Consider the following 15711-nt stretch of genomic DNA (forward strand, 5'->3'; position numbering starts at 1 on the left):
CTTTCTCCCTAGAGCCACGAGCAGCCCCCAGGGTGACTCCCCCAACCCCTGAGACGTTCCCTGCCCCCGATTGTGCCCCATTTTCTCTCCCCTTCGCCAGTGTCCAGCTCTCCCTGGGGCTGGGGGGGCTCTGGGGGTGTCTGGGCCCCTGGCCAGGGACTCTGGGGACTGGGGGCCAGGGAAGATCTGGCAGGACCCTGGCTGGGGCTGTGGGGGTGTCTGGGGCCCCGGCTGTGGGGTCTGGGCACTGGGGGGTGTCTGGGGGCTGCTGCTAACCCTGATCCTGCTCCCGGATCAGTTTGTGCCACAATCCTGGCTCCAAGCGCGGCCAGGCAGCCCCCAGCCAGGCCCCCTCACCCTGGTAACTTTCTATCCACTTACCAAACACTGTCAGGTGAAATCACAGATTTTGCTTTTCTCCCCTCTTGAAAACTGCAGGAACTTCTGGTCCCGCAGGGAATATTCATCCCCCCCCCCCCCGTCCTTGTCCTAGATCCGGGGGGTGAGGCAGGTGGGAAGGGGGCTAGAAATGCCACACAATGGTCTCTTCCACAGCGTTCTGGACTCCTTCTTCCTGAAATCTGGTTTCATTGAGACCATCGTTAATCCAGAGTCACTGCATGGAAAGACAAGGAGTGACTCCGGATGGACAGTGGGGCAACTGAGATCAGCAGAGCTGCTCTCCCCAGAGAGCTAAAGGAGGGAAGCTGCTCAAACGCTCTGTCCCTCTCTGCTCAGGATATTGGGGTTCAGCTTCCTGGGTCAGATGCTGCAGCCTCCATTGTGATCTGGGAGACCAGGCTTAGCAGCTGCTGCTCCCCCAGCGGGGCTCTGTGCTGGGATGTGACCTTAATTAAAGCTTCTTTTCTGCCCTGCCAAAGTGATGACTTTCTCCGCTCGTCTTAGCCCCCTAGGGCAGCCCTGGGCCCTGTTAATACAAATTCTACCACAGACTCCAGGTAACAGACCTCAGGAAAAGTGCTGGGGACTGGCAAGAAAGTGACTCTGCACAAACAGCCCCCTCCCCCCCATTTCTCCTCCCATTAGTAGTTGCCAGGAGAAAATCCAGCCCTGGGAGATCAAAGCCTCCAGGAATGGGACTGTCCCAGCCAGAGGGGCAGGCAGAGAGGACAGGGGAAGGAGAGACTGAAAGGGGCAGTGGGAGAAATGAGTGGGGGGGAGAGATTTCCAGCCCTCTAGTCCACCCAGACACATGTATTGCAGCATCCCTGGGCAGAACCACTTTCCAGTGAACAAGAAAAGGCTCAGACAGAGGAGAAACCAGTTCTTGACTCCATATTCCCCCTGCTGGGGTGTGACTGCCCTGGGGTCACTGTCTGAGGGAATCCCCCACAGTGACTCCTTTGGTTCTGCTCTTTTCTAGCCTTGTGTTCAGAGACTTTGTTACGGGGTAAGGGGAGGGAGAAGGGAGGTTAAAAATGTCTCTGTGGGCTTAGCCTGGCAGGAGGGGCCAGGTCTACACTGTAATTAAAGAGATCAAGCATGTTCCCAGCATGGCGGAGTCTACGATGTATGTGTGCAGGGAAAGGGCCTGGGGGACTCGTGATGTGAAATTAACTAAAGCCTGTTCTGAAACCTCCACAACTGCCCTTCTTGCCCTGCCAGGCTGCAGAATGACGTCCATGTTTTCTCCAGCTCATCCCATCCTCCCATGACACAGGGAAGAGAAATGGCTGCAGTGGAGCCAGCTCAGGTAGGGATTATTTTTTTGAGAGGGGGTTGGTGGGTTCCTACAGGAGGAAGAGGCACAGCAAATACAGCGGAGATGGGCAGGTTTGCACAGTCTGGTTTGGAGGTTGGAGCGGGGCAGGAAATGCACAGGGTGGAGAAAGGGAGGACAGCGTGTGACAAACCTGCTGGGAGTTGTTTAATAAGTGGCCTAGATTCTAGGAACAGACCCATGAGGTTCGGAGGTGTAAATGCTCTAGTTTGTGGAGCAGAAAATAACCCACGTGAATGGGGCTGGGAAAACTGACCAGACTCATAGTGCTGGAGCCTGACCCGACTAACCAGTGGCTGCTGTGAGATATGAAGGGGGCACCCACCAGTGAGGGTTAGGGGAGATTCCCCTCCCTTCATATCCAGCTCCTCACAATGAGGAGGGTGTTGGGCTTCCTACCAGGGAGCTCTCCCTGGTACCTGCTAGGGCCTCCCTCTCCTCTATCAGTCTGTGGCTAGTAGGTATGTGATGGATCTGCTGGGAGAGATAAGGGGCTCTCTTTGTCCCCTCACTCTGATGTTTCCGGGATGCTCTGAGCAGGGTAGGGGTGGGACTTTGTTGAATGCAATCCACCCAGGGCTTCCCTTTGATGGGCTCCTCTCCCCACAAATAGTGGGGCTTTGAATGGGGCAGCAGGTACTGAGTGTTGGATTCTTGCTCTTTCAGGGGCCAGTAACCTTCGAGGAGGTGGCTGTGTATTTCACCAGTGAAGAGTGGGCTCTGCTGGACCCCACTCAGAGAGCCCTCTACTGGGATGTCATGCAGGAGAACTATGAGAATGTGACCTCACTGGGTAAGGGTTACTGTCCCCTCGGTTCTTGGAAGGGGAAGTGGAGAGAGAAGGTTTACGCCAGCCCCACAATGCCACCTCTACTCTGCCCTGTTTCAGCATCACCCCAATATGCCAGTGACACACACACTACCAGAGACCCTCCCCTGCTGCAGAACACTTTGGGAACGGAGCACAGGAGCCGTATCGCACAGTGTCAAATATCTCCTGTTTGCTCAAGTAAAACTGAGGGTTAAGTGCAGCATAATCAACAGAAGCTTCCTAGGGGTCACCAGATGAAATCAATAGGCAGCAGGTTTAAAGAAAATGAAAGGAAGTTCTTCTTCACGCAGCGCACAGTCAACTTGTGGAACTCCTTACCTGAGAAGGTTGTGAAGGCTAGGACTATAACAGCGTTTAAAAGAGAACTGGATAAATTCATGGTGGTTAAGTCCATCAATGGCTATTAGCCAGGATGGGTAAGGAATGGTGTCCCTAGCTTCTGTTTGTCAGAGGGTGGAGATGGATGGCAGGAGAGAGATCACTTGATCATTGCCTGTTAGGTTCACTCCCTCTGGGGCACCTGGCATTGGCCACTGTCGGTAGACAGGATACTGGGCTAGATGGACCTTTGGATCTGACCCGGTACGGCCGTTCTTATGTTATGTATGTATGTGGGCATTTGGTGCAAGGAGCTCCTGGCCCTCAGAGACTGTGTGGAGGCTTTGGAGGCCAGGGTGTTGGAACTGGAGGAGCTAAGGGAGGCAGAGAAGTATGTTGATGAGGCTTTCCGGGACACTATAGAATTGTCCCAACTCCGGTCAGACAGCCCCCCACACTGTTGAGGAGGATGAAAGGCCCAGGGAATGAGAGCAGTCAACGGGGGCAGAGGGAAAGCTTCTCATAGTTGGGACCCTCCTTCCAGATAGTGTTAGGGTAACCTCTTGCACTGAGGTTACCTCACCGGGGGAGGGAACTCCAGTCATTAAGAAATGGCAGCTGTTAGTAATGGGAGATTCGATCATTAGAAACAAGGATATCTGGGTTTGTGATGACCGGGAGAGCCGTATGGTGACTTGCCTGCCTGGTGCGTAGGTTGTGGATTTCTCAAGGCATCTAGATAGATTTATGTGTAGTGCTGGGGAGGAGCCAGTGGTCATGGTACATGTAGATACCAATGACATAGGGAAGGGTAAGTGAGATGTCCTGGAGGCCAAATTTAATCTGCTAGGAAAGAGACTGAAATCCAGGACCTCTATGGTGGCATTCTCAGAAATGCTCCCAGTTCCACGCGCAGGGCCAGGTAGGCAGGCAGAGCTTCGGAGTCTCAATGCGTGGATGAGATGATGGTGTAGAGAGAGGGGGGTTTAGATTTATTAGGAACTGGGGAAACTTTGGGGATGGGGCAGCCTATACAGGAAGGATGGACTCCACCTAAACCAAAGTGGATCCAGACTGCTGGCACTTAACATTAAAAAGGTTGCAGAGCAGTTTTTAAACTTGGAGATGGGGGGAAAGCCAATGGCTGCAGAGTAGCACGTGGATCGACAGAGACTTCTCTTAGAGGAGAGTGTAGTGATAGAGATTTTTCTAGTTTTAGTCAGGAAGAGAGGCTGGAAGAGGATAAAGTAGGGGCCAGATCAGACGAGAAGCATTCACACACAAAAGAATCTGACACATCAGAAGAGGGCAGACAAATAAACAGTGACAAGTTTTTAAAGTGCGTGTACACAAATGCTAGAAGTGTAAATAATAAGATGGGTGAATTAGAGTGCCTCGTGTTAAAAGAGGATATTGACATAATAGGCATCACAGAAACCTAGTGGAGTGAGGATAATCAATGGGACACAATCATTCCAGGGTACAAAATATATCGGAAGGACAGAGCAGGTCATACTCAGGGTGCGGGGAGGGGAGTGGCACTGTATGTTAAAGAAAATGTAGACTCAAATGAAGTAAAAATCTTAAATGAAACCGCATGTTCCATAGAATCTCTCTGGATAGTAATTCCAAGCTCTAATAAGAATATAACAATAAGGATCTATTATCGACCACCTGTCAAAGACAGTGATAGTGAGGATGAAATGCGAAGGGAGATTAGAGAGGCTATCAAAATAAAGAACTCCATAATAGTGGGAGATTTCAATTATCCCCATATTGACTGGGTACGTGTCACTTCAGGACAAAATGCAGAGACAAAATTTCTCGATACTTTAAATGACTGTTTCTTAGAGCAGCTGGTACAAGAGCCTGCAAGGGGAGAAGCAACTCTCCATTTAGTCCTGAGTGGAGTGCAGGATCTTGTCCAAGAGGTAACTAAACAGGACCGCTTGGAAATAGTGATCATAATATAACAAAATTTAACATTCCTGTGGTGAGAAGAACAGCTCAACACTGTGGCATTTAATTTCAGAAAGGAGAACTATGCAAAAATGAGGGGCTAGTTAAACAGAAATTAAAAGGTACAGTGACTAGAGTGAAATCCCTGCAAGCTGCATGGACGCTTTTCAAAGACACAATATTAAAGGCCCAACTTAAATGTATACCCCAAATTAAAAACACAGCAAAAGAATTAAGAAGAGCCACTGTGGCTTGGCTTAACCATGTAAAAGAAGCAGTGAGAGATAAAAGGCATCTTTTAAAAAGTGGAAGTCAAATCTTAGTGAGGTGTCTATAGAAGGAGCATAAGCACTGCCAAATTAAGTGTAAAAATGTAATAAGAAAAGCCAAAAGGAGTTTGAGGAACAGCTAGCCAAAAACTCAGAAGGTAATAACAATGTTTTTAATTACATCAAAAGCAGGAAGCTGCTAAACAACCAGTGGGCCCCTGGACGATTGAGATACATAAGGAGCCCTTAAAGACGATAAAGTCATTGCGGAGAAACTAAATGCATTCTTTGCTTCAGTCTTCATGGCTGAGGATGTTAGGAGATTCCCAAACCTTTGTGGGTGACAAATCTGAGGAATTGCCACAGATTGAAGTGTCACTAGAGGAGGTTTTGGAACTAATTGATAACCTTAACTGTAACAAGTCACCAGAACCAGATAGTATTTACCCAAGAGTTCTGAAGGAACTCAGAGGTGAAATTGGGGAACTATGAGCTATGGTTTGTAACCTGTCTTTAAATCAGCTTCTGTACCCAGTGACTGGAAGATTGCTACTGTAACGCCAATATTTAAAAAGGGCTCTAGAGGCGATTCTGGCAAATACAGACTGGTAAGTCTAATGTCTGTGCCAGGCAAATTAGTTGAAACAATAGTAAAGAATCAAAATTGTCAGGCACATAGAAGAACAAAATTGTTGGGCAAAAGTCAACATAGTTTCTGTAAAGGGAAATCATGTCTTACTAGTCTGTTAGAGTTCTTTGAAGGTGTCAACAAACGTGGACAAGGGGATCCAGTGGACATAGTGTACTTAGATTTCCAGAAAGCCTTTGACAAGGTCCTCACCAAAGGCTCTTACATAAATGAAGTTATCATGGGATAAGAGGAAGATCTTTTCATGGATTGAGAACTAGTTAAAAGACAGGGAACAAAGGGTAGGAATAAATGGTAAATTTTCAGAATGAAGAGGAGTAACTAGTGGTGTTCCCCAAGGGTCAGTCCTAGGACCAATCCTATTCAACTTATTCATAAATGATCTGGAGAAAGGGGTAAACAGTGAGGTGGCAAAGTTTGCAGATGTTACTAAACTGCTCAAGATAGTTAAGACCAAAGCAGACTGTGAAGAACTTCAAAAAGATCTCACAAAACTAAGTGATTGGGCAACAAAATGGCAAATGAAATTCAATGTGGATAAATGAAAAGTAATGCACGTTGGAAAAAATAACCTCAACTATACATTCAATATGATGGGGGCAAATTTAGCTACAGCTGATCAGTAAAAAGATCTTTTTGTCATTGTGGATAGTTCTCTGAAGACATCCAGCCGTGTGCAGCGGAAGTCAAAAAAGCAAACAGGATGTTAGGAATTATTTAAAAAGGGATAGACAATAATACAGGGAATATCTTATTGCCCTTATATAAATCAATGGAAATAACTAATTTAGAGCCCATCATTTTATATGTATATTTGGGATTATGTTTTCCAGTGGGCTGCACTATATGTTATCCTGACATCTAGTAGTGCTGAGATGCTGCATTCAGTAATATCCCTGCCCTTCCTCTCCCCTTTCTCCACTGAGCCCCACACTTATGTTTCCAGCTTCCCCAGGACTCTCTCTTTGTCTCTGGACCTGTCTGTCAGCAAGAAGCAGAGCCAGGGAGACTTGCCCTCTCTCTGGAGACTTCGATTTCTGGGACATGGATTTACTTTCTATGTGTTTTAGGAGACTTTGAAATTGAGTGTCTGTGACATTAAGCACAGTACAATCTGGACTGTTGAACAGCTGTGTCCCCTCAGTTCCCCAGGCTGGGGTGCCTTTTACACTGCTCTACTGTGAGAGCAGCCACTCCTGGGCAGGTAACACACAGTCTCCAGCATGTAACTCGCTCCCAGCTACACAGTTTTGAGTGCTGCTAGTCAGCAACTCCCGAATTACAGTACCCCACCGGAGAACCCCAGAAAATTCTCTGCTCCCAGACATCCCCCAGAAATGTGCATCTTGTCCTGTCCAGCACACTACTGAACAGTGGGAGCTCATATGAAATCTGTTATTTCATCAATGGAAAATGACATGCACCAGACTTGTTATTCCAAATGGAGTTTCCAACACACTTTAATCCAACCACACTGGTTAGATAAAACAATAAACCAAGATTGTTAACTACTGAAGGGAAAAAAAAAAGATTTTCAGTGACTACAAGTAATGAGGCATAAAAGTCAGAATTGTTTATGAAAGAAGTGGAAGATAAAACACAAACTAATGTCTAAGTTAACCAGCTAAAATGATTTAAAACAAATGTTTCTCTCACCATCTGCTGAGACAGGCTGGCTTTCCTTTCAGCTGGGAATCCCTCGAACCTGCCCCTGCTGCCCACATTCAGTTCTTCAGGAGTTGTCATGAGCAGAGGGAAAGGGGGGAGAGAGAGAGAGAGTCTCATGCATTTTCCTCACCTCTCTTTATAATTCAGTCCTTTGTACTAGAAACAAATCCAGTTCTCAGCTGAGTCATGGTGACAGGCTGTCGTGGATATGAGCTTCAAGTGGTCCCTGTGATGGAATGTAAATGTCGTCTTCACACCTTCCCCCTCCTGGAGAATGGCTATTTGACCAGCTTTTGCCTTGCTATCTCTGAGGAACTTAGGGTTAGGGTTGCAACTTTTTCAGTAATATCATACCGTAAAATCTCATAACTTTACATACAATGTTGCTACACATTTTAAGGAGGATATTCAGTAGATTGTCTTCAAATGATACCTCACAAGCCATATAGTGATAAATGAAGGGGAGGGATCTCCCTTTTATAAACACCCAGACAGCCAGATTGCTGTAAAATCCTTGGTGGTGTGACTTCTCTGCTTGCTTTACCTGTAAAGGGTTAACAAGGCCATAGGTAAAAGAAAAGGAGTGGGCACCTGACCAAAAGAGCCAATGGAAAGACTAGAACTTTTTTAAATGGGACAGTAACTTTCCCTTTGTCTGTTGTTCTCCGGAGAAGGCAACACAGAGTAGCGATGCTGTGTGTGGCTTGAAGCAGGTTTGAAAATTCATCTTCCATCCCTAGAAGAAATGTTTTGGACAGGGAAGTTTAGACAAACACAATCAGATTTATATTTTTTATTTTGGCTTTTGGAGCTCCTCTGTGCTATCCCAGATGCTTTTGTTTGCTTCTAAGGGTACGTTTACACTTACCTTCCTGGTCGACGCGGTGAGTTCGACTTCTTGGAGTTCGAACTATCGCGTCTGATCTAGACGCGATAGTTCAAACTCCGGAAGCGCCGCGGACGACTCCAGTACTCCACCACTGCAAACGGCGGTGGTGGAGTCGACGGGGGAGCCGCGGAGTTCGACCCCGCCGCGTCTGGACGGGTGAGTAGTTCGAATTAGGGTACTTCGAATTCAGCTACGCTATTCCCGTAGCTGAATTTGCGTACCCTAATTCGAACCCCCTTTTTAGTGTAGACCAGGCCTAAGCTTTAAGCTGAACCCCCAAGAAAGCTATTTTGGGTGCTTACAACAATTGTTTCTTTTAAGATCTAGCAAAAGCCTAAGTTCCAGATTTATTGTTTTCCTTTTCAATTTTAATAAAATTTTCCTCTTTTAAGAACAGGGTTGGATTTTTGGTGCCCTAAGAGGTTTGTGCATGTTGTTTGATTAACTGGTAGCCACAGCTAATGTCCTCTGTTTTCTTTCTCAGCTCTTTCCCGGAGAGGAGGTGAAAGGGCTTGAGGCTACCCCAGAGGCAAGAATTCTCAAGTGCTCCTTCCTGGGTCCAAGGGTTTGGGTTTTTTTGCATTTGGGTGGTGGCAGCATTTACCAAGCCAAGGTCAGAGAAAAGCTGTAACTTTGGGGGTTTAATACAAGCCTGGTTAAAGGACAGGGAACAAAGGGTAGGAATTAATGGTAAATTCTCAGAATGGAGAGGGGTAACTAGTGGTGTTCCCCAAGGGTCAGTCCTAGGACCAATCCTATTTAATTTATTCATAAATGATCTGGAGAAAGGGGTAAACAGTGAGGTGGCAAAGTTTGCAGATGATACTAAACTGCTCAAGATAGTTAAGACCAAAGCAGATTGTGAAGAACTTCAAAAAGATCTCACAAAACTAAGTGATTGGGCAACACAATGGCAAATGAAATTTAATGTGGATAAATGTAAAGTAATGCACATTGGGAAAAATAACCCCTACTATACATACAACATGATGGGGGCTAATTTAGCTACAACAAGTCAGGAAAAAGATCTTGGAGTAATCGTGGATAGTTCTCTGAAGATGTCCACGCAGTGTGCAGAGGCGGTCAAAAAAGCAAACAGGATGTTAGGAATAATTAAAAGGGGATAGAGAATAAGACTGAGAATATATTATTGCCCTTATATAAATCCATGGTACGCCCACATCTTGAATACTGTGTACAGATGTGGTCTCCTCACCTCAAAAAAGATATTCTAGCACTAGAAAAGGTTCAGAAGAGGGCAACTAAAATGATTAGGGGGTTAGAGAGGGTCCCATATGAGGAAAGATTAAAGAGGCTAGGACTCTTCAGCTTGGAAAAGAGAAGACTAAGGGGGCATATGATAGAGGTATATAAAATCATGAGTGATGTTGAGAAAGTGGATAAGGAAAAGTTATTTACTTATTCCCATAATGCAAGAACTAGGGGTCACCAAATGAAATTAATAGGCAGCAGGTTTAAAACAAATAAAAGGAAGTTCTTCTTCACCCAGCACACAGTCAGCTTGTGGAACTCCTTACCTGAGGAGGTTGTGAAGGCTAGGACTATAACAATGTTTCAAAGGGGACTGGATAAATTCATGGTGGTTAAGTCCATAAATGGCTATTAGCCAGGATGGGTAAGAATGGTGTCCCTAGCCTCTGTTCGTCAGAGGATGGAGATGGATGGCAGGAGAGAGATTACTTGTAAAGCCTGTTAGGTTCACTCCCTTTGGGGCACCTGGCATTGGCCACTGTCGGTAGACAGATACTGGGCTAGATGGACCTTTGGTCTGACCCAGTACGGCCTTTCTTATGTTCTTATTAGAGTTGCACAAATTAATTTTTAGAATCCTGGCGGGCCCCCACTTTCTGCACTCGGAGTGACAGAGTGGAGATTCAGCCATGACACATACTATGAACAAAATTGATCATAATTTTCTAGAAGAGTGAACATAGGGGCACAGACTTGCACAGTGTCCGTCTGTGTGTTCCCAACATATATGTGGGTATTTCAATCCTTCACAAGCAAGGTGTTCGGCATCTTCAAACACCTGGGAACCAGTCCTGGGAATTCACTGGTTTATTAAGTGACACTCTATGGAATTGAGAGACATTTTATATTATTATTATTTTATTATAAATACCAATATGAACCCATTGAAAGGATCAAGGGGAGACACCTATTGAGTCAGCAAGACATGCAGGGATATGCCTGTGTACTGAGACCTCCAAGGCTTTTCCATGCCCTGTGCTGTGAAGCTTGTGTTTGGGACACAGGAAGTAGAAGCCACTTGGCAAAAGGAATATAAAGGGCAGCTGCATCATCTCCATTTTGTCTTTAGTCCCTCTTCCTACCTCTGGAGCAACTTCTCTACAAACTGAACCCTGGAACAAAGGACTGAATGATGTGGGGGGAGGGATAGCTCAGTGGTTTGAGCATTGACCTGCTAAACCCAGTATTGTGAGTTCAATCCTTGAGGGGGCCACTTAGGGATCTGGGGCAAAAAATCATTACCGAAGAGCCTTTCAAGCCAGAAACTCACCAATACTGCTAAGAACCAGATATATAGATTTCTGACTGTTTTCCCATTTTAACAACTTCCTTTTTCTTTCCTTCTTTTATAATAAACCTTTAGTTGAGATGCTTTCTTGCTTATAAACCTTTAGTTTAGATGCTAAGGATTGGCTGGCATCATAGTATTCTGGGTAAGATCCAAACCTATACAGACCTGGTAATGTGTCTGACTCTGGGGTCAGAAGAACACTTTGTTTATGTGAGCAGAGTTTTTAAATAACCTCTCACTGTGCCGGACCTAGGTGCTGATTGGGAGTCAGAGAACTGGAATGCAGTAAAGGGGGCCATGTGATGTCTTTTTTCAGTTTCTCGATAACCAGTGTGGGGGATCAGAAGCACAGTTGGTGACTGATCGGTGAATTTAACTTCCGTGTTAACCACCAGTTTTGGGAGCATCTGCTCTCCCTTTTTCAGCCTGTCCTGATCTTGGCATTTTCAGTGTGGACTGCCCCAGGCACACTGGGTCACAGTAAGCACTGAAGTTAAATTAATAGTGTTTTTTATGACACAGTCATATGAAATCAGCTGAACTCCTTTGTTTTCTTTCATCTGAGCAGGGTTTCCAGTTTCCAAACCTCATATAATCTCCCATCTGGAACAAGGGGATGAGCCATGGGTCCCAGACCTCCAGGGTTCAGAGGAAAGAGAGATCCTGAGAGTTCCCTGCACAGGTGAGGAAAGATTAAACCAACTCAGAATCTGTAAGTGCCTGAAGGAAACATCTGGGATGCCCTACAAAGCCCTTGGAAGGTTTCTCAGTTCATTATTGTCCCTAGCAGGGGTCGTATCCTCAGGGTAAATATAGCTCATGGCTTCCTGTAGACCCTAGCAGACACCAGGCAGTAGCTTCCTCCCTTTCCCCTGTGAGTTTGGATGGGATGTGAGGGCCGAATTGATCCCCTCCTCTCTCCTGTTTGGGGAAGAGTTTGGGGGAGTTCAGTTCCCGATTTTTATTTGACGTCTCTCCAGCACTTGTTTTGGTTTGGCCTTCCCCTTTCCATCCCTGTTTGAGGTTTCTGTCTCTATCACAGCAGGTGACGCAATGGTGTGTGAGAAAGAGGAGCAGAATTCTCAGCAGGAAAATGTTGAGAAAGTGGCTAAACACAGAGAATTATCGCAAAGATCGAAAAGGAATGTGTCCAGGAGTCATGAGCAGGGAAAATCCTGTGAGATTCAGCACAGACCAGAAAGAGAGCAAGGAAACCAGCCAGAGGAGAAAATGGGTAAATTTATTTCCTGTCGGGGAACTCAGAAAAGCGTCAAGGAAACCACAACACAGCAGGAAGTCCTCATGGGAAAGAGGAAAAATACATGCACTGAGTGTGGAAAAACCTTCACTTGCAGCTCAGCCCTTTCTGTTCATCAGAGAATCCACACAGGGGAGAGGCCCTATGAATGCAGTGAGTGTGGGAAAACCTTCACTTACAGATCAGCCCTTTCTCAACATCAGAGAATCCACACAGGGGAGAGGCCCTATGAATGCTGTGAGTGTGGGAAAACCTTCACTTACAGATCAGCCCTTTCTCAACATCGGAGAATCCACACAGGGGAGAGGCCCTTTTATTGCAGTGAGTGTGGAAAAACCTTCCCTTGCAGCTCATCCTTTTCTGTTCATCAGAGAATCCACACAGGGGAGAGGCCCTTTGATTGCAGTGAGTGTGGGAAAAGCTTTATTACCAGCTCAGACCTTTCTAAACATCAGAGAATCCACACAGGGAAGAGGCCCTATGAATGTCATGAGTGTGGGAAAAGCTTCTCTAGCAGCTCAGCCCTTTCTCAACATCAGAGAATCCACACAGGGGAGAGGCCCTATGAATGCCGTGAGTGTGGGAAAAGCTTCAATAGCAGCTCAGGCCTTTCTAAACATCAGAGAATCCACACAGGGGAGAGGCCCTTTTATTGCAGTGAGTGTGGAAAAACCTTCACTTTCAGCTCAGCCCTTTCTATTCATCAGAGAATCCACACAGGGGAGAGGCCCTATGAATGCCATGAGTGTGGGAAAAGCTTCACTAGGAGCTCAGCCCTTTCTCAACATCAGAGAATCCACACAGGGGAGAGGCCCTATGAATGCCGTGAGTGTGGGAAAAGCTTCATTAGCAGTTCAGGACTTTCTAAACATCAGAGAATCCACACAGGGGAGAGGCCCTTTTATTGCAGTGAGTGTGGTAAAATCTTCACTTGCAGCTCAGCCTTTTCTGTTCTTCAAAGAATCCACACAGGGGAGAGGCCCTATGAATGCCGTGAGTGTGGGAAAAGCTTCACTAGCAGCTCAGCCTTTTCTGTTCATCAGAGAATCCACACAGGGGAGAGGCCCTATGAATGTCATGAGTGTGGGAAAAGCTTTATTACCAGCTCAGACCTTTCTAAACATCAGATAATCCACACAGGGAAGAGGCCCTATGAATGTCATGAGTGTGGGAAAAGCTTCTCTAGCAGCTCAGGCCTTTCTAAACATCACAAAATCCACACCGGTGAGAGACCTTATAAATGCAGTGAGTGTGGGAAAACCTTCAATCACAGCTCACACCTTCTTACCCATCTCAGAATCCACACAGGTATGCGACCCAATGGAAGCAGTGAGTGTGGGAAAACCTTGTCTTGCCACTGAGACCATGTGAGCCATCAGAGAATCTGCAAGGGGGATCAACACCATAAAAACCTCTAGGGCTATCAATACTTTAATACTTTCCTGATTCCCACTTTTAAAAGCTGTTTGAAGCACCGATATCCCTCAGCTTGTCCAGATGAGTGAGTGGCCTATTTTTGCATTTTGCAGTTTGACCTCTTTGAGGTGGACTCATTTATCCTTTCTATCAACTCCATTCTCCCATGAGTAATTCTAGTGTGCCCTTCCTATCAGGAACCAGGGAGCGTCACATTTATACCATTCCTCCTATTGCAAAGTTATTGTTAGAGTCACCAGTGTTACAGATTGTATCATTGCCAGTTGTTCTCATGTTGTGCTGAAGAGCAGTTATCATGGGAACTTTTCATATTACATTTAAATGAAGAGCAGGGGCAGGAAAAAATTGTCATTTCAGCCTCTGTGATACTGGAAGGAGATGTAAAAAGCGACAGAGTCCTGTGGCACCTTATAGACTAAAATACGTACTGGAGCATAAGCAATATACAAAAACCTGTAGGAGAACACTTCAACCTCCCTGGACACACAATAGCAGACTTAAAAGTGCCATCCTGCAGCAAAAATACTTCAGGGCCAGACTTCAAAGAGAAACTGCTGAGCTTCAGTTCATCTGCAAATTTGACACCATCAGCTCAGGACTAAACAAAGACTGTCCCTGGCTAGCCAACTACAAAAGCAGTTTCTCCTCCCTTGGTGTTCACACCTCAACTGCTAGAAGAGGGGCCCATCCTCCCTGATTTAACTAACCTTGTTATCTCTAGACTGATTCTTGCCTGCATATTTACACCCGCCTCTGGTAATTTCCGCTACATGCATCTGACGATGTGGGGATTCACCCACGAAAGCTCATGCACCCATATGTCTGTTAGTCTACAAGGTGCCACAGGACTCTTTGTCACATTTTGCAGATCCAGACTAAGGCCTGCTCTACACTTGTGGGGGGGGGGAACTTCTTACCTGTCCAGACGCCGCGGGATCAAAGTCCGCGGCTCCCCCATCGACTCCGCCACCACCGTTTGCGGTGGTGGAGTTCCGGAGTCGACGGGAGTTCGAACTAGCGCATCTAGATTAGACGCGATAGTTCGAACTCCGAGAAGTCGAACGCTACCCGTCGACCCGGCTGGTAAGTATAGATGTACCCTAACAGAGCTACTCCTCTGATACTTGGAAGGAGATGGGGTGACTCAGAGATTCCCTCCTTCCCCATCATGGCAGAACTGTTACCTTTTGTCTGAACCAGGCAGAGTTTATCGTCCTCACATTCTACCCCTCCACTTCTCAAAGTGTCATGTGATGAAGAGTTCTCAGTTGTCTGTGCTTGGAGATGATGCTTTGACTTATTTAATCCTATGCCAGAGTTGCTATGACTGGTGAGAAAAGTATCAAAGACCAGGAAGGGGAATTCAAATGGATCCTAATCGCAGTGTGATCATTTCGAGTTTAAATCCCAGGTTCCATCTATTGGTAAAGCCACTTCTGGCAAGGTGGCTGTTTTTCCCCCATTATGGGGATGCTAGGATACTAAACATGTTGTAAATAACATAACTGACTATTGAGACAGTTACTCACTGAAATATGTTTGAATGGTTCAGAGGAGAATGTGATGGGAGAATCTCTTGTCCTGATTCTAAATAATTAGATGTAATCTGCTCTGGAATTTCAGTTTACACTTTCATTGTCATGTATTTTATCTCTCTGTGATCTCGGTTTCTATCTTTCTTGATGGTTGTGTGGTCACACAATTAGATATTAGTTCAGCTCAGATTTATTGGAGAGTTTAAGACAAATGACCATTTGCTAAAGTCATCATTTCTCACTTCAGCTTTGCTTTTTCCCCATCCTTCCATGATGATATGGAGAAAGTTCAAGTTCAGTTCTGTCAATAGAAGAGAACTCTCCAATTTACTGGCCATGCTAACAAAGACACAGCAGTGATCTAAAATCTCCACTTGGAAATTGTGAACAACAGCAGATCCCCAACTAACTGAAGGAAGTGCATATGATCACAGTGTAGTTCAATTGTTTAAATCAATATTGTCTCAGATGGCTATGTTGGCAGGAGAAGCTCTCCTGCTGATGTAGCACTATTTACATAGGGGATTAGAGCTGTGTAACTATGTTGCTCAGCTATATCGATTTTTCACACCCCTGAGCAATAATTATACCGA

General features: G+C 45.8%; 1 protein-coding gene across 1 annotated transcript; it reads left to right on the forward strand.

Annotated features, from left to right (window-relative positions):
- Positions 1-2431: 2431 nt before the first annotated feature.
- LOC120375529 (zinc finger protein 135-like) lies at positions 2432-13459 on the forward strand (the record flags this gene model as incomplete). Its single annotated transcript, XM_039496226.1, has 2 exons — positions 2432-2521; positions 12182-13459. Coding segments are annotated over 2 exons (1368 nt in total), but the record flags the coding sequence as incomplete, so codon positions are not given.
- Positions 13460-15711: the final 2252 nt, after the last annotated feature.

Source organism: Mauremys reevesii, linkage group 12 (assembly GCF_016161935.1).
Source record: "Mauremys reevesii isolate NIE-2019 linkage group 12, ASM1616193v1, whole genome shotgun sequence".
Taxonomy (NCBI): domain Eukaryota; kingdom Metazoa; phylum Chordata; order Testudines; family Geoemydidae; genus Mauremys; species Mauremys reevesii.